At 49.0% G+C, this 19228-nt stretch overlaps 1 protein-coding gene across 1 annotated transcript; it reads right to left on the minus strand.

The window, feature by feature from the left end:
• Positions 1-545: 545 nt before the first annotated feature.
• On the minus strand, positions 546-15784 carry LOC115383383 (macrophage mannose receptor 1-like). Its single transcript, XM_030085564.1, has 28 exons — positions 15772-15784; positions 13243-13385; positions 12547-12659; positions 11491-11630; positions 11144-11367; positions 10956-11062; positions 10760-10878; positions 10528-10663; positions 10054-10136; positions 9814-9933; positions 9628-9729; positions 9390-9548; positions 8533-8615; positions 7671-7812; positions 7321-7488; positions 5746-5865; positions 5320-5430; positions 5198-5230; positions 4251-4424; positions 3896-4050; positions 3651-3764; positions 3456-3571; positions 3189-3352; positions 2904-3109; positions 2624-2801; positions 2327-2551; positions 770-939; positions 546-695 (listed from the first exon to the last, which is right to left on the minus strand). The coding sequence occupies exons 1-28, from the start codon at positions 15782-15784 to the stop codon at positions 546-548; spliced, it is 3768 nt and encodes a 1255-aa protein (XP_029941424.1).
• Positions 15785-19228: the final 3444 nt, after the last annotated feature.

Below are 19228 nucleotides of genomic sequence, written 5' to 3' on the forward strand. Positions count from 1 at the left end.
GGTGGGCGGGGGCGCAGTGTGGTCGTCTCCGTGGTATTTCTTACAGACGTAGCCCGCCCCGGCCCACCCACAGTTGACGTCGTTCCATCCACCTTCAACAGGTCAGAGGTCATGAATGCATTTCAGGGCGTTTCAGGTTGGTGAAGGTGGCTGCCGTGCACACCGTGACCACTAGATGTCACTGAAACCCACAGGCTGCGCCTGCAGTGACCTGTCATACCTTGATGTCTGTTCATCTGGACACACTGCTCCTCCCTGTTGGCGTTGTTGGGCTCACCGGGACTCCAGTGAGTGTAGGAGACCGGCGAGTTGTCCACCCAGCTGAGGAAGAAAGTCAGTAGTTAATCTGGATGTTAGTACAGGAAGATGCTCTATAGTCTGGAAGTTGCTATCGTTCCAGTCAGCAGGTTAAATGGCGCTGCAGTGCAGACGTCATTTCAGTCTTTTTTTATTTAATCAAGGGATTAAAATCCACTTTTTTTTTACTTTCTGTCCCCTTCACTTGAAAGAAACAATTGAAAGTAAAGCTATTAAAGTGTTGCTTTTCAGTAAGGTGTGCTGCTTTCACATGAGTTAGTGGTTTCCTCTGTGTTTGTGCTGCTTCCCTCCATGAGGCTGACGTACAGGTACTGTCCGCTGGCCACGCCAAACTTCCTCAGTCCGATCCAGGCTGCGGAGACCTTCCCGGTGCCGACCTGGAGGGGCAGGAGAACACCGGGTCAGCGGAGCCCCTGCGGGGGAACCCCTCCGGGGCCCGGCGGCGCCTCACCATCCTGTTGACGTAGGCCTGCTCGTGCTGGTTGAGGATGGACACCAGCAGAGCCTTCTCGGCGTAGCAGCGCAGCACAGCCGTGTGGAAGTCCACCATGTCCGTGTCGTTGTAGTAGTAGCAGATGCCGTTGTACTTCCTCCAGCCGGGGTTCGAACCGCACTCCAGCGCTTAAACGGGATTCAGATTTCATCAGAACACTACTATCTAAGACAAAGGTGATGAAACAAGGTAAAATCTATAGTTTAATGGAAAGACTGAGTTAATTATAGTGGTTTAATTTCAGTCCTGATTTGAAAGAAGAGAGTGTGACAGCAGGAAGTCTGTTCAGGTGAGGAACTGAATGCTGCTTCACCTGGTTTCTCCTGACTCTGAGGCACAGAGTAAACCTCTTCCTGAGGACCTCATAGGTCTGGATCACTGAGTAGACCTCTTCCTGAGGACCTCAGAAGTCTGGATCACTGAGTAGACCTCTTCCTTTCATCAGATTAAGCAGATAGCAAAAGTGATGTGTTTCAATCAAGGCAGAGTGAGGAAGAACTTTTGTCTCCTGTTCCCCTCTGGCTTCTTCCTGGTTCATCTCCAGTTGTTAGAAAGGGAGAGGAGTGTTTCTAGGGATGCAGTAAATAAATGTTAAATGAATTTAAATTAATGTTTACTGATGGCTCTGAGGACCCAGATTGTGGAAGACCTGGGCTCGGGGTGTATGTGGCCACCGGTGGGTTAAAACAGAGTGTCTGTTCTTAGATAGTCTGTCAGTTTTTTCCACTGAGCTACTTGCTAATTTATGGGCTCTGAAATGGATAAAGGAGAATGTGCCTCAAAAAACTGTTGCATGCTCTCTATTGTATTACTCTGTTGCTGCTCTGGAGGCTTTAAAAGAAGGGAGATCAAGAGTATGTCCAGATTTAATCTGGGAGATTTCAAGATGTTTGAGTTGACAGATTAGGATGCCACATATGTTTTTGTGGATCCCCAGTTTTTCAGGAATAGAAGGAAATGAAATTACAGGCTCTCTTGCAAAGAAAGTGCTCTCAGAAGAGGATGTAGATTTTGGTTCATCCTTCTGCGGAACAGTGAGTGTAATGGCATATTGAAGGAGAACTGCAGCTCCAGTGGCAGGAAGTGGAGTGGACTATGGGCCAGAGGGGAAGACATTTCTGCTCCTTGGAGACGGAGGGATGGACTGGTTTGAACCCGACTGACACTGGGACACTGTGGTCCTGCAGAACGTCTGAAGTGACTGGGAAACATCCAGGGTGAGCGTGGCAGGATGGAATCAGTGCGTCATGTTTTATTGTCTTGACCGAAATGTACACTGAATGTACGTGAACATTCAGTAGATGTGATTAACACTACCAAAGAAGAGGTTTTATCTGAAAGAGTTCTGAAAGAGAACTGGAACCAAACCAACCAATGATGAGATATCCTGGAAATCTGACAGCAGCAGAGAAACAGAGCTGCTGTGGAGCTGGAGAGGAACCTGTTTGCCTGAGCAGGTGCGTCTGGCTCTGTTGGACCCTTTCCTCCTGGAGGTGAAGAGCAAAGCGGCGGTACCTGGGAGAGGGGTGGGGGCCACCCGGGGCTCGACAGGCTCCTTCCCCTTCACGATCTTGCAGATCCAGTCCTGATGGGCGTCACAGTTCAGGTCGTTCCACCAGGAGTACGTCCCGCTGGGGCTGCTCACCATCTCCACACACTCCTCGCGGCCCTCGTGGTTGTTGGGCTCCCCGTCAGCCCAGTTGGTGTGGGACAGCGGGGTCCCATCGCTCCAGGAGTACCCTGGGAACCGGAGGGGGATGTTATGAGACCGTCGCTCCAGAGTGATTAGTAACACATGGGAATCAAACCCACCTCCTTCTGTAGGGTAGTGTTGGAGGCCAATCCACTTGCTGGTGCCTTTGCTGTAGGTAGAGAGGAACTCCTCCTCCTCCTGGCTGTGGATGCTGACCAGAGCGCCCCCCCTGCAGAAGCAGTCGTTGCGAGCGGCGCCCCAGCTCTTCTTCTGGGACCAGTCCACGTTGTGGAAGAGCTGCAGGGAATCGGCCGCGGTCCGTTCCAAGAACAAGTGTTAATCCTGACATTAAAGATAAAAGGCAACATGTAGACTCTGGGGTTCTGGGGTTGGGCCCACCTTGTAGCAGTTCCTGAAGTGTGGCAGCGCCGTCCAACCGGCTGCGCAGCCCTGCGCTGGAGGCGGAGTCGGGCCGGCGGTGGGCGGGCCGATGTCCGGTCGCGGCTTCTCGCAGATGAAGGCGAACTTCTTGGAGCACTGCCTGTCGTCCCAGAAGCCGCCGGCCGATCCGGCTGTCATAGCAACGCAGGTACCATCCCCGCTATCTGGAGACAGGACAGAAAGACGCCGTTGAGTCGGGCGGGGAGGTTTCCTTGCGCGGCGGAGCTGCAACTGGCACCGGACCTGGCTGGTCTCTGTCCCAGTGAGTGAAGGTGACCGGCGAGCCGTTGTCCCAGACGTAGTCCACGCCGCCACCGCCGCCACCGCCGCCACCCTGAGCGCGCAGGCCCATCCACCAGAAACCCGTCCGCAAGGACAGAGCCACGGTGAAGTGAGCCTGCTCATAGCTGCAGTTTGAAAGAGAGGCGGACGTAAAGTCACCCTGGGGTTCGGGTCAGGGTGAGGCCATATCGGAGTAAGGTCAGATGATGCGGTCTGAACTGTACCCACATGTCTCCCACATGCACCAGGAAGCCCTCCTTCTCCATGCAGAAGGCCTTGGCCTCCGTCCAGCTCCTGGCCGTCTCCTCCATCCAGTAGCAGGCGTAGGCGTAGGCGTCCCAGCCCTGACGCAGGCAGAGGGTTTGAACACACAGTGCCGGTACAGCGCCATGTCCGTGTGTGGTGGGGGGACGCGGGTCTCACCTGAGGACAGCCGTACACTGTGGGCCTCACCGACGGGACGGGGTAATGAGCTTTAGCCTGCTTGCAGATGTAGGAGTTGAGCTCAGTGCAGGCCACGTCGTTCCATCGGCCCGTCTGGAATCAGTCAACAAGGAAACAACACTTTGAAGCTTTTCTTTGTCGTGGCGCAGATGTTGAAATAAGTGATATCTTCACAGTTCCTGTATGATTTAATGGCTGAGTGGTGGTCGTCGGCTGCCCCTCACCTGGTGTGACATCTCCACGCAGCCGTCCTGGAGGCCCTCGTGGTTGTTGGGCTCGCCCGGAGCCCAGTACGTGAAGGTGGTCAGGTGCTCGTCGGACCACATGAACAGCCCCGAGAACGCCAGGTCATTGAGACCCGTCCACATGTCGCTGGTGGCTGCACCACAGGACAAACACACCGGTTAGCGAGGTGCAACGTGTGTTTAACCAGCAACATGAGCGATGCAGGTGTCAAATTACAGGCAGCAAATGCTGCACACCAGTTGCTCAGACTACCTTTTTGAAAGTGTCCTAAGTGAGAGCGTTTCTACCCAAACACCACAGATGTGCTGACCGAGTCCCTGAGTGCGTCCTCACCCATGTCGAGGTAGCTCTCCAGCCAGTTCTGCTCGGCCATGGACAGCACGGACACCAGCTCGGCCCCCTGGGCCCTGCAGGCCTGCCGGGCGCCGTGCCACGTCTTCCTCTCGCTGAACGGCTTGTAGCAGAACTCGCCAAACTCGTACCAGTCGTTTCCAGGACACCTGAGCTCTGTGACAGAGAGGCAGACCACCGTCATAACCAGCTGTTCACTTCATCTCCAATCTGTGGGATTAGGAAGGCAGCTCCACTCACCCCCGTCTGCGAATGTGTAGGACACGTTATAATCTCCATCATGTCTGTTCAGAGTGAGATTACAGAACACAGAAAAAGTTCATGAACATCTTTAAGACAGCTGCTTCAACTCTGGTCCTCCTGGACCGCAGTCCTGCAGGCTTCAGGTCTGTCCCAGGTGCAGCACACCTGACTGCAACGAGGACTCATTCCTGGGCTTTTTAGCAAGCTTCAGCATCAGATCGAGGTGTGCTGAAGCAGGGAGAGAACTCAAACATGCAGGACCGGGGCTCACAAAAAGTTTCATTTTTCCCGTTTCAATGGAGACAGAGTTATGCCGGGAACGCACTGGACGCGGAAGCGTAGCGGAGGCGTAGCGGAGGCGCCGCATGCGTCTCCGCGTCAGCGCTTGGCTGTTCGCACTGGAGGCGTATCTGCTGCCTGCGCTCTCCGCGCTGGTTACACATCGACTGCACTCGGCTGGTGAATTCTGCTTCACAATGACAGGAAGGGCCGACATCGAAGGATCAAAAAGCGACGTCGCAACGAACGCTTGGCCGCCACAAGCCAGTTATCCCTGTGGTAATTTTTCTGACACCTCCTGCTTAAAACCCAAAAAGTCCGAAGGATCGTGAGGCCCCGCTTTCACGGTCCGTACTCATACCTCCTCCTCCATCCCCCGGCCAGATGTGTCCGACGGTGGTCGTTACCGTCGTGAGGCAGCGGCGGCTTGGGCGTGTTTCCTGCAGGACAGAACAGACGTCAGGACTCCAGCTCGTCCTCGCAGGAAGCAGGAAGCAGGAAGCAGGAAGTGGGCGGCGGCTCTCCTCACCTCTCCGCTTGCAGATGTAGCCCCGGTTGCGCTCGCACTTGTCGTCGTTCCAGTAGCCGTTGTTGATCAGTATGGACAGGCAGTCTTCACCGTCATAGTTGTCTGGATCACCTGGACAGCCGAGAGTCAGGGGGGTCAAACATGAGGCCCGTGGACCGAGACTCGTGTCACCACAAAGAAAAGGTCAAACTTGGCTGAAAACTGGTTGAAAGAGACCGAGAAATTTAAAATTAGTGGAAATGATCAGAAAGCAGGACTCTTCTGCTTCCAGCTGTAATCCTGGACGTTAAAGGGGGTTCAGTTTAGTTTTACCTCAGTCCCAGCTCCCATCCCTGTAGACCCCGATGAACTGGCTCATCTCAGACCCCCTGGTGGGCCCCCTAGACCCCCTAGACCCCCTGGACCCCCGGCCCCTCTCCGACTGACCTGCGTTCCAGTGGACGTATCTGAACGGAGAGCCGTCGATCCACTCCCAGCCGCCCTCGTTGGTGGAGTGAAAGCCCCCCATCCAGAGGGAGACCCCGGTGGGGCTCTGCTGGATCACACCTGTGGGACACCGTCAACATCTGGATTCAGTCCAGAGGTGAACCGAGGACCTGACCCCACTTCGCCTCTTCAGCTTCACCAAACACCAACGTGAAAAGTAACGCTGCTGTAACCATGCTGTGTGTGTACACGTGTCCGTGTGTGTGTGCATGAGTCCATATAGTTTGACGTGTCTGGAATGAATCAATTAAAAATATGAAGAAGTCTTGAGATAATTTAAAAGAATGACCTGCAGCAGAGTTTAAAAACGTCATTATTTTAATTCTGCAGAACGAAACACACCCGCTGGATTGGAGCTGATTTGGCTCCGCCTGGTGGCAGAAAGCAGAAAAACACCTCTTCACATCCATCCATCCATTTTCTGAACCGCTTCTCCCTTTCAGGGTCGCTGGAGCTGATTCCAGCTTCTGCAGGCGAGGGCGGGGTACACCCTGGACAGGTCGCCAGTGTGTCACAGGGCTGACACAGATAGACGAGCAGCCATTCACACTCACACTAGGAGCAATTTCGGGTGATCAATTGACCTGACATGCATGTTTTTGGACCGTGGGAGGAAGCTGGAGTACCTAGAGGGAACCCACACACACACGGGGAGAACATGCAAACTCCACACAGAAAGGCCCCGAGCCCCGGCCGGCAGTTGAACCCAGAACCTTCTTGCTGTGAGGCAAGAGCGCTAAACACTGTACCACCGTGGGACCCATCTCTTCATGTGTCCACTGAAAAAAATCCCAGAACTTTAGGACTGATTTTCATTATTTATGGGAATGAAAGTTTTTAGAACCATCACTGCACTCCGTAAAGCTGTGATTGCTCCAGTCAATTATTTATCATCAAGCTCTTTATTTTATTTTCGTTTAGCCTCTTTTCACAAATTCTAATTATCTTACAGGAAAATTATTATGATTAGAATTGTGTGTATCTTCTGGGCGGATGGAGGATGGAGGATGGAGGATGGAGGATGGAGGATGGAGGATGGGTGGATGGAGGATGGAGGATGGAGGATGGGTGGATGGAGGATGGGTCGATGGAGGATGGGTGGATGGAGGATGGGTGATGGGTGGATGGAGGATGGGTGATGGAGGATGGAGGATGGAGGATGGGTCGATGGAGGATGGGTGATGGGTGGATGGAGGATGGAGGATGGGTGGATGGAGGATGGGTGATGGAGGATGGAGGATGGGTCGATGGGTGGATGGAGGATGGAGGATGGAGGATGGGTGGATGGAGGATGGAGGATGGAGGATGGGCGGATGGAGGATGGAGGATGGAGGATGGAGGATGGAGGATGGAGGATAGAGGATGGCCGGATGGAGGATGGGTGGATGGAGGATGGAGGATGGAGGATGGGTGGATGGAGGATGGAGGATGGAGGATGGAGGATGGAGGATGGAGGATGGTGGATGGAGGATGGAGGATGGAGGATGGAGGATGGGTGGATGGGCGGCTGCTGACCCTGGATGAAGGCCTGCTCGAAGGGGTCGGTGATGCTGACCAGGTCGCCCCCCTGGTTGACGCAGTCGGCCCGGGCCTCGGCCCAGGTCCTCATGGAGTAGTAGTTGAACAGGTAGCAGTAGTCGTTGTAGGGGTCCGACATCCACGAGCCACACTTCTCATTCCACCCTGGAGGAAACACAGCCGGTCAGTCACCCTGACCCGACCCGACCCTGACCCTGAGATCTGAGCTCTGACCTGGTCCTGATGTGGGAGGCTGAGGCGGGGGCCCGGCGCCTTTCTCTGGGGGGAACAGAGGCTTCATTAGTGACTCTGCAGCAGCGGCAGACCCCGACGTGCTCGGCACTCACCTTTCTTGCAGATGTAGTCTTTCCTGGACGTGCACGAGTCGTCGTTGAGCTTTCCAGGATCCAGTTGGCCGGTTCCCTGCACATGCACGCAGTCCTCATCCTCATAGATGTCTGGTTGACCTTTGCCCCAGGGCAGGAAGTCCTGAACACACAGCAGCAGCAGCAGCTCTTCACACACAGTTCAGTCCAATGATTCCACTTCTGATGTGCAGAAACTCCGGAGCTTTAACGTTTCCTCAGAAAAAGGTCCTGAAGAAAACTACAAACCCATTTCTTCAATTTCACCTCCTTCAAATCTCTAAATATTTACACAACAGAAGAGAACATTTGTTTTGGGGTTTTTCAAATATTAAAATCAATCACAAAGCAATCACCGATCAATCACATTAAGAAAACAATGAACAGCATGAGTCACAGATTACTCAGCTAACAGAAACAGATTCATTTAGTAACATTATATGAAAATAACAATATTACAAAAATACAAAAAATAAAAGAAACTAAATAACCATAGATATCTGAAAATGAGACGAACAAATGGCTCGATAAGTCTGCAGAGGTTCTTTAACACATCAGCGTTCTGCAGCTTCAGGCTCTGAACAGTGTTGAGAATAAGGAGAGAAAATCATTTCAGACTCAAGTTTATCTATTTGAGGCTTTTTAATGTTTTTTGTTAATATTAACCTTTTTAATTAAAAAAAAAATGTCTTTGGCTCAAATATGTGGAAAATATCCAAACTTGGTGCACAGTTTGTTTTAAAGTTTCCTGAAATTCTGCTGATTTAGAGAAAATAAAATAAAAAGAAACCAGTGATGAAGGTTTCCAGGGTGTAATGAAACAGATCGTGTCGGTGTTACTTACTGCCTGAGTGCCGTCAGTGAACACGAAGTGGCCCTCAGTGGTTCTATCATTCAAACCCACCCAGGCCTCCCCGGGCATGTGAGCTGCAGGACGGGACAGGACAGGACGGGACGGGACGGGACGGGACGGGACGGGACGGGACGGGACGGGACGGGACGGGACGGGACGGGACGGGACAGGACGGGACAGGACAGGACAGGGTAGAGCAGAATAGAACAGAACAGAACAGGACTTTAAAATGCTTCAGGATGAGGATTTGCGGAAAGAGATCACATTCACAGTGAGTGGAGACAATCAAACTTCAGAATTTAACCTGTGAAAACACTAAATGTATTTATCTTCATATACTTCAAGGATTTTATTTAATTAATCTCTAATAACAACATGTTGACAGAACTTGGGCCTTTTTTATGCCTTTCATTCATTACATTTTTTATGCACTCTCTTAATAATCTGTTTGAATGATACAGAGAGAAATGTTCATGTGATAGGAATATATTCTGTTATATTTAACAGGTGTTGAGGTTTAAGTGACAGTTTAAACCTCACCACAGATTCACTCATTCAAGAATGTTTCCAGTAAATCAACCACTGCTTAAGGCTCCATATTCCAGGGAAAATGAAAAACTCCAACAGTGTTTTGTTTGTCCGTTGACACGGAAACATCAATCGATTCCACTGAAATGAACTTTTCCAAAGGAACAGCAGCCCCTAGAGGCCACACGTGGAACCTGCAGGGCCTGATGCTCCACCAACGCCTCTCTGCTTCATAACGGATCACCATCCGGATCTTTCCGTTTGTGTTTGTTGTAGCTGTCTGGGAGACAGAAGAGTTCACTGATCTGCTGAGCGCTCACCGATCAGGAAGGAGAACTCCTCCTCGGAGTGGAAGCTGGCCAGGTGGCCCTGCTCCTTCACGCACTCGGCCTCGGCGTTGGCCCAGTTCTTCACGTCCTCGATCTTGAAGAAGTAGCAGAAGTTCCCGTAGAGCAGGTAGCCGCTGTCGCAGTGGAAGTCTGCGGCCAAGAGGAAGCCTGGATTAAACATGGCGGCGCCGTGACGCGGCGCCCCCGCGGGCCCGGAGGCGGGACTGACCGGGAGCGGCGGTGGGCTTGGGGTTCTGTCCGCCCGTCATCTCGCAGATGTAGCCCAGCTTCTTGAAGCAGTTGGTCGTTTCCCATTTGCCAGCGTAGTTTCCTGGAATGGAAACAGAGACGCGAGCTGACCGGGATCTGGGAGGAAGACCGAGAAAACCACAGAAGAAGCCGAGCTCAGTCCAACCTGTGAAGATCTGGCCGCAGTCCCAGAAGTTCGCCGTGTTCCTGGGCCAGCCGGGTCCGTAGTTTGAAAAGGTGACCTTGGATTTGTCCACCCACTGGAACGTCCCGTCCTTGTCCTTATCTGATTACAGGAGTTTCCATGACCGGCCTGAGGAAAGACTGCTGTGTGTGTGTGTGTGTGTGTGTGTGTGTGTGTGTGTGTGTGTGTGTGTGTGTGTGTGTGTGTGTGTGTGTAGACTACCTGAGAGACCGATCCACATGTCAGGAATGTCCTTGTAGTTCAAGTGTGGAAGGTAACTGTTGATGTAGAACTGCTCCTCTTGACTTCAGGTGAAGAACAGAAACACAAACCGGGTTTCAGTTAAAACCTTTGACCTGTTTACACCACAACGTTTCAAATTAACACAGTGTTTTAGTGTTTTTGTTTTAGAATAATCTTGCATTTAGACAGCAACCTTTTGAAAAACGATGTCAGTTTCCACAGAAAGAGCAGAAACGCTGAAAACCCTGTCGTCTTCGTGTTGGTCCACCAGGTGGTGCTGCTGGTTCTTTAAGTAATGCACGTTTCGCAATTGGAACTTTGATCGCACGGCAACTGATTGTGATTTCGACCTCGCCACTGCGGTTTGTTTTCGCGGCAGCAAGGACTGCAAGATGTGTGGTTCAGCTGTAGCGGATGTGTGCGCCCGTCCTGATGGGCGGAGCTCCGCCTCACCTGTTGATGATCAGCAGGTGAGCGCCCAGATCGGAGCACTTGGTGAAGGCCTCGGGCCAGGTGGTCATCATGTTTCTGTTGCTGACCATCCAGTAGCAGCTTCCAGAGAAGCTCTGCCAGCCGTCCGGGCAGATGGCTGAGTGAAGGTCACAGAGGTCACAGAGGTCAAACTGAGTGTGAACTGTTTAAAGCGCCGCTGTTAAAAGTGAACCGGGCCTGGGAGGAAACTCACTGCTCAGCGGTCGTTTGCACATGTAGGGACGCTCAAATCTGCACTGATGTGACGTCCAGTTTCCGAAGGAATCCGACGCGTCTTTGACGATGGCGGCGCACGAGCCAACCTGAGCGTCACTGAGGAGAGACGGCGTTTCTGTGAGACTCGTTTCATAACATCTGGCCCGTGCTCATCCGTCCTCGTCTCCTCTCACATCTGAGGCTGTCCCTGGGCCCAGTGGGTGTACGACACCGGCTGACTGTCCGACCAGGACAGGTCCGAGTTCCCGGCTTCGACCTGGCAGGAAATCTTGGTGCATTTCTGCAGAAAGACAAATTGACAACCTCTAAAGTCAACACCGGCGTGGAAGGACTCGGGGCTGCCGTGGGAGGCTCCTCTCACCAGGGTGGAGAGCCCGATCCAGAGGTCGATGTGTCCTTCGCCCATCATCGCCATCACATACTGGTTCTCTGCCTCTGAGGCGATGGACACCAGGTCCCCTCCGTCCAGCACGCAGTCCGCCCGCGCTGCAGTCCAGCTCTTCCTGGTGTCCGAGTTCAGCTTGTAGCAGTTGGAGTTGTGCTGCATCCACCCGCTGGCCAAGTCACACTTCGGTACCGGGTTCGCTGAGGGAGAAACAAAGGTTTCCAGTCTTATCACCTTTGACTCCGTCTTCCAGATCGACCTCTGACCTCATGACTGATGGCTTGACGCTTCGACCCCCGTCACATGTCGGCTTGCTGACTCACGGTTGGCGTGCTTGCAGATGAATTTCCTGGAGACGTTGCAGTGTTCGTCGTTCCACTGTCCGAAGTTATATCCCACCACCTGAACGCAGTCCTCCCCGGGTTCATCGCCGTAGTTATCAGGCTGTCCCTGCATCCAGTACCTGAAACCACAACTCCACAGTGAGCCCGAGATTCAGAGGAAGACAAAACCCCTCTGGCCACCGGGTGGCAGCTCTGAGTCACTGTTCCTCACAGTCTTTGAAAACTTTCTCTTGAAATCTGGAGATTTACCTAATCCTCTTTTCTCTTGTTGACCAATGACAAATGAAGCCCTTTCTGGTGTTGTTTAAAACTTTTGGACACACGGCTAATCGATACCAACAGAAAGTTTCCAGACTGAAGACATGGTCAGAATGATTTTCAACATTTTCAAGTGAAAACACAAAACCTTGGTTGTGTTTTGGGGGTCAGTTGGATGGAGATCCTCAGGGGAGTGTCATTAGCCCTGTACTGTTCTCTGGAATGATCAGTGAGGTGTTCTCACTAGTTAAAGGAGGTGTTGGGAAATGGCTTTATGCTGACGATGTCGCTCTGTGGAGAAGAGGGAGGAACATTAAACACGTGGTGAAGATGCATGAAGCAGTAAATGTGGTGGAAAAATGGTCCTGGTCATGGAGGTTTAGGTTCTCAGCAGAGAACACCAAAGTGCTGTGGTTTGATTTGATTTGATTTGATTTATTTCGAGCTGTTGCAAAATAACATTTTTCGAACAAAAGTCAATTTACAGAAGTAAACAATACCATTTATATGTTACTCATGAATACATAAAGCTCGAAAAGGAGTGGGAGGAAGACAACTTATGGAGTGGGAGGAAGAAAACTGGTTCTCTAGAGAAAGGGCAACTGAAGGACTGAAGCACAGAACCTGGTCCCAGCAGGCAGCTGACAGGTTCAGGTTCTGAAGTGTGGCTTGATGAAGGGTTCAGGTTTTGATGTTCTTGGTTCATCCTCAGGATGGAGACCAAATGTAAAAAGGTTCTAAAGGTGATGAGGTGTTTAAAGTGCATGCTGTACGTACGAGAAGTACGGTATGAAGGTGGTCCCGTCGCTCCACTCATACACTCCCTCCACTGCCTGGTCGTTCAGGCCGATCCAGTAGATCTCACTGTTGATCTGCGTCCGGAGCCACAACTACACACAAACACACAAACACACGCAAGGATGTGGAAAATGAGAAGGGAAATGGTTTGAACCTGGAGGTGTGTGTGTGTGTGTGTGTGTGTGTGTGTGTGTGTGTGTGTGTGTGTGTGTGTGTGTGTGTGTGCGCGTTCTCGTATTTCTATCCTTGTTGGGGCCAAATGTCCCCACAAGGATAGCAAAACGTGGAACGACGTGCCTTGTGGGCACCTTTTTCCGGTCCTAAGTAGGAGAAACAGTGTTTTCTTGACCATGTTGTTGTTACTGAAAAAAGTAAAAGTGCAAAAACATTTCTTTAGGGTTAGGCTTTGTTGTGGTGTGGGTTAGGGTTAGGGTAAGGGTCAGGGTTCGGGGCTAGACATGAATGGGAGTCAATGGACGGTCCCCACAAGGATAGAAATACGAGACTGTGCGTGTGTGTGTGAGTGTGTGTGTGTGTGTGTGTGTGTGTGTGTGTGTGTGTGTGTGTGTGTGTGTGTGTGTGTGTGTGTGTGTGTGTGTGTGTGTGGTGTGTGTGTGTGTGTGTGTGTGTGTGTGTGTGTTTGTGTGTGTGTGTGTGTGTGTGTGTGTGCCGGACCCTCTCGTTGACGTCCTGGATGCTCATCAGGTTGCTCCTGCGGTGGAGGCAGTAGGCGTTGGCCTCCTTCCACGTCTTGGGCTCGGTGGAGAAGAAGTAGCAGCTGCCCTCGTACTCCCTCCAGCCCTGATCACAGCCCAGGCCTGGGGCGGCCGGCCGGCCAAAACATTACAACCGGGGGTCATTCTCTGCACTCAGCACCGTCACGTCTCACACAGCAGCTGTCACAGAGAGTCTGGCTTCAAAGCTCTAAAATCAGTCATTTAACGCCACATTTCAGTCAGAAACTAACAGAGGAATGATTTAAATGGCGAAGAGACGGAATATTCAAAATATTCAGACATTTATAGAACAAATACCGGTATTTCACATTCTTGAGTTGTTTTGATGAACAGAATACTCTGATTACTTTATGTGGCTCATCAGCACAACAGGTGTGTAAATTCACAAAGCTGCTGAATCATCTGGCTCAAGTGTCTTTCATAAAAGTCCCAGGATGATGGGTGTGAGCACAGCAACACACACACACACACACACACACACACACACACACACACACACACACACACACACACAGGAGTGAATGTTTGACCTCAACAGCTCCTGCGGGTCACATGATTGACACACTGATTGATTCGGTCACAGATCAAAGCTACTGGGTGTCAAACACTGAGTCACGGTCAGAAAACTGACTTCAGGTGAGTTGCTGATCTGTTCTGCTGCAGGGGACTGGGGATTAGATTAATGGTGAGTTTGTTTCAGCGATGGAAGTGAATTCATTAATTTGTAATAAAGTGACTGAAAGCAGGTCATGAAAGGGAGAAGAAATGTGGTTTAAAAGTAATCCAACTCTTCCTTCATGTGATAAATAACGTAATAATCAGAATTAATTCTGCTCTGTTCTTTTCACTACAAACACAATAATCTGGGCTGCTTTGACTAGTTTGTTATAAATTCAAACCATCATCTGTTGCTAAGCTCTTCTTCTACCCAGTGAGAGCTAATCCGCTTTAAAATGTTCACAGAAATGATTATTAGTCGATACAGCGCACAGTATTTCTAACAGCTTCATTGTGTTCTTCTGGTAAAATAATAAAAGTTAAAAAATGTAAATTTGTTTCTTCAGTAACAACAACAACCATTCAAAGGAACTTCTAGGAGAATTTCAGCAACACTTCCGTCTGAATTTCTCCTTTTTAAACTCTTTCTTTGCCATTTTATTAATTACTTGTGAACTTTAAAGGTTTCATGTGGAAGTTTGTGTCCACAGCTCCTGAATCCTCCCTACTGGATGTTCTGTGTGTCAAAACACTGAAACCTGCCTCTCGGCTCAGTCTGACTGCATTAAAACACAAAAAATGAGGATCGGATACAGAAGATGTGTTGAGAAGAACGGAGAACTGACCTGCAGCAAAAAGAGCAGCGACGCCCAGCAGCTCCAGAACCAACCGTCTCCCGTCCATCGTTCTCTTCTGGGGCTTCACACAGATCTCCTGAACATCCTACAACCTCCTGGATCTACTTCCCCCGACAGGCTCCTGTGTGTTTCAGTGTGTGTTTCAGTGTGTGTGTGTGTTTCAGTGTGTGTGTTGTTGAGACTGGAGCAAAAAAGTGAAGAAGAATGCTCAAAAGTTTCAAGTCTCTGCACAAGATCTTTAATTCAGTGGATAGTTGATCTGACAGGGAGATAACCTGAATGCTCGCAATAAAAGATAAGCAGGAGTCCTGGACCACGTCCGTGAGATCTGAGAGCATCAGACTCTGGAGCAGAAAATGGCACCGATCTCTGCCCGGAAAGTTATACTGTTGTGCTGACATGACTGATGGTTACATTTTGATAACGCTCCGACTGTCACAAGGTTTGTTCTTCCGAAGACCAACAGACAGCAACTGTTTCATGAAGGTCACACGTACTCTGACGAGAAATAATCAGGCCTTTTCTCATGAGAAAAATAAGGAGTCAGCTGGAAAAGAATTGTGAGTATGTGCTACTCTTTGCTTCGACCCTGGCCGGCCCCGGTCTGAGGGAGAAACGGCTGAGTTGTTCTAAAAATCCCTGGATCCCCTCTGATCCTGAGCTGTAATGACACAGACTCGGTCAGAGCCTTTTTACATCCCTTCATTCTCATCAACATGTCAGAGTTTTACTGAATTGATTTTCTACCACCGGTGCCACACTCGGTCGGTCTACTCTCCCTCTCCGAACTGCACCGCTGACATTCATCGTCCTTTTGGCTGCGACTCGGGGTGAAAGAAAAAAACAACAACACCAACAACACAGATGTCGTTTTCACTTTTCCTCAAATACGAGCCAGTTTGTCAAGCCCATCTGCATCAGCACTTGGATGAATCCCTGCTTGTTATCGAATGTAGCTGTAATAAGGCGGTCCTGGATGGCGAGGGTAATCAGGTTGGAAGGCAGCGCTTTCTTTCCTTCCATTGCTCCGCTTCCATCCTCACATCCCAAAACTGATAGCGGGGCAGACACATCGGAGGGGATTAAGCTAATGTGATGGCAGAGCCACCTACCAAGGGGCCCCATGGGCTAATTTTAAGAGACAGGCCTTGACATCCAGGGAATAACTTGTCAAGACCTGGCTGCAAGCAAATATTGAGGATATTAATCCTTAATGTAATGGCCTTGACTAGATTCTACTCTTGTCTCAGGGTACAGCTTTCAGCACAGTCATAAGTCTCTTTAATCACTGACATGAAGCAGTCCCTCAAGGAGTTTTACAGTAAATATTGCGCACCGAAAACGCTTGTTTATTCCCCTCTTTGCTGCAGCCTCTGTGAGAAATTGCCAAGCTGTTTGCATATGTTCTCTGCTCATTTGCAGGGTTTTTTTATGAGCTGCTGGCAGATGAATGCTTTGTTTTGTTGCATAAAAAAAAAGTGATGAAGAGGTAAAATCACCACCCGTGTCATTTAACAAAGGAATGTGAGGCTCCTGTCAGGATGAAACCGCTGCAACAGGTCTTATTCTTATTCTTATTTATTTCAGGCCATATCAATACAATTTAACACAAAATTGACACATTTATAATCGAAACTTCCTGAATGATACCTGAAAAGGAGTGGGAAGAAGAAATACTTGTTTTACTCCCACCCCTGTTCTCTGGCAAAATCATCACATAATTTTTTTATGTCGTTTCCTGAACATTCAGCAACAACTGACTTAAAGCATTTACCATGGACTCATAGAATTACAATCAACTCAAAAGTGGTTGGCCCGAATTCAAACAGTTGCAACGGTCTCAAAATCATTACAATGGACTCAAAACAGTTCAGCAAATCCAAATATACACCAGACATTTTAGTAACTGAATGACTCAAAAGATAGAATATGGAGATGTGATCTTAGGCAATAATTACATTGATACATTGATTGCTTCCCAACAATGGTAAGGAATAGCATTAAATACCAATAGTAATAGATAATAATAATGCAACCATAATACCAGCAATGGTAAGGACAGTACACTGATAGAGGTAATCAAACTGTCACATAACACTGGTACCATATAATATCAGTATGAGCTCGTTGCATAATCATTTTCTTTTTTCTTTCTTTTTTCCAATATTATTTTGGCCATCACTGTTTCTGCTGAATGGTTGTTCAAAATAAGGTGTGTATGACTATTCATTCACTGTGTGGTGCTTTAAAAAGCTGAGTTGTGGATCAGCTGGCCGAGGAAAAACTGACCCCCCCCCGCCACATTTAAAACAAGAAACCCGAAAAATAATACGAGTGGTTTCTCGTATTATATATCATGTTCCAAATGTCACTGTCGTTACCCTTTTGTGACAGTAGGTGTCACTCAAGTACCATGGATCAGTAAGGAAAACCGCTTCTGAAGCGCACCATCCAGGAAGTGGCAGAATTAAAATGGCGCTTTCAGCGGTCACACACGTATAACCGTGTCTCATTTTACTGCTCCACAGGTATGTTGAACATTATGTTTTATCACTTAACCTTAAGCTCACAAGTTTGTTGTAGTCTTGTGTTGCTGTTGATGTCGCGGGTGTGCAGAATGATTGTTGAATTGCAGAGTTTGAGCATGATTCGTGTTTTTCCCATATTAGCTGTTAGCTTCAAGTGACCACGATGTGGCAACGTGTGGGAATCTTTGAATGTTTAATGAGTGCTGCGAACTAAACTATATACAAATTAACTCTAAAAGAACTTTGGGGAAAGCATAAGCACCTGTTTCATTTGTGTTGAGTTGGATGTAAAATGTAAAGTAGTGTTATTTTTGTATTGCTGTAGTGTATGAAGGCAGCCGCCTCATGATATTACACTGATGAGATGTTCCTATTTCTGTTTGATTTCTGGTAAGAAGATGAGTTTTGATGTTAACCTGTTAATTGCAAATGGAGTGTCTATGTTATGTTGAATGTTTGATGTGCTTTGATGGATTTGAATTTGAATTTGTTTGAAATGTGATTTTATAATGGAAGTGGCACAATTAAGGCCTCAGTATACTCCCCCGTCGCCGCTACGTCGTAGACGTCGTAGCCGTACGGCGGGCTACGTCGGGGCTTGACGTGCGCCTCCCGAAAATTGTGACTTCGCGTCGTTTCAACGCGTGGTGACGTGAACGTCGAGGGCTGTGATTGGTCCGCTTTCGCGTTGTTTATAGAATAAAGTAGAACTCACCCGGAATACTTTTCTGATCCGAACAGTGCTTCAGGAGAAATTGAGATCCAAAATTGAGCGGCGCACATCCCTATACTGTTAGCAGTGTTAGCACTGTTAGCAGACGGGGCTATGTGTAAAGCCGCTCCTCAAACGGCTTTAATCGTCCAAAAGCTCATTAGTTTCACCAATATTTCATCACGGTCTGCTCAGCCTCTCCTCCACCACAGCCCGGTGTCGCCAGATATGTCATATATGCAGATATATGTTCGGTAAATGCACGCGTGTCTAGATACGTACGTCTAGAAATCTATGTGTATAGATCTATGTCTAGGTAAAGCCGGAGCTACGGAAGCCGCATTGTTGTTGTGACTGCTAGCGGCTTGGCAGAGGAGGGCGTTCCCTTGACGCAGGAGCAAGATATGTTCAGTAGCGGCGTAGGGTTGCCGACGTAGGAACGCCGTGGCGGCGACGGGGGAGTATACTGAGGCCTTTAAAATGGCGCTTTCAGTGGTCACACACGTATAACCGTGTCTCATTTTACTGCTCCACAGTTCTTCAATGATTGTGAGGCAAAACGCTACCGGCCCAGGCACCCCTAGGCTGGAGGCCGGTAACACTGACTCCCGCCCCGCTGCCCTCTGTAGTTATTTCAAGATGTTTATGAATACTTCCTAAGCTGTGTGGTGCATTAAAAGACATTCTGTGAGTCTGAGAGTAGTAGGGGTTTCCTTCCACCACCAGCCCATGAACTGCCAGCCCTAAATCACTTTGAAAGTACTTCAAGCAGAAACAGTACTGATAAGAGCTGTAGGTATAGACCTACAGCCTGTTCATATTACTTTTATTTTTATTATTATTATTTTTGGTTTTTATTATATTTTCAGGTGATTCATTTCCAATAGATGACTTAATCATTAGACTATTTTATCCAATCTCTTATACTCAATAGAATTGTCATTCGAGGCCATACATATGGTCACATAACAGTGCAATGACATACGTTGTTGAGATTCCTCTTTCTTATACCGTGCTCATACCATTAGTGGTAGGTAGTTACACTGAGATCATCATACACCTATAACGAATATAAAGCTCTAAACATATTCAAAATAAAGGTCTATGCACATCTATATAATAATTTCCTTTCCATGGCGTATTAGTATTATTTGGCCATATTATCTATTTGTAACGTGATCCTCCTCTAAGTACTGTGACAGCACTGCTTCCTTATATTTTGCTTTGAACCTGTAAATGTTTGGACATTGCTTAAGCTCGACCCCCAAATGATTCCAAAGCTTAACTCCTCATATAGACACACACATACTTTTCCTTGTGGTTCTCACT

This window comes from Salarias fasciatus, assembly GCF_902148845.1.
Source record: "Salarias fasciatus chromosome 7 unlocalized genomic scaffold, fSalaFa1.1 super_scaffold_4, whole genome shotgun sequence".
NCBI lineage: Eukaryota > Metazoa > Chordata > Actinopteri > Blenniiformes > Blenniidae > Salarias > Salarias fasciatus.

Excerpts from the sequence above, each read along its gene's own strand:
- LOC115383383 (XM_030085564.1), bottom strand. Across the intron at positions 10,137-10,527 it reads CACCTGCTGATCATCAACAG|TCAAGAGGAGCAGTTCTACA; the intron begins GTGAGGCGGAGC and ends CTTCACCTGAAG. Across the intron at positions 3,353-3,455 it reads CTGGTGCATGTGGGAGACAT|CTATGAGCAGGCTCACTTCA; the intron begins GTGGGTACAGTT and ends TTCAAACTGCAG.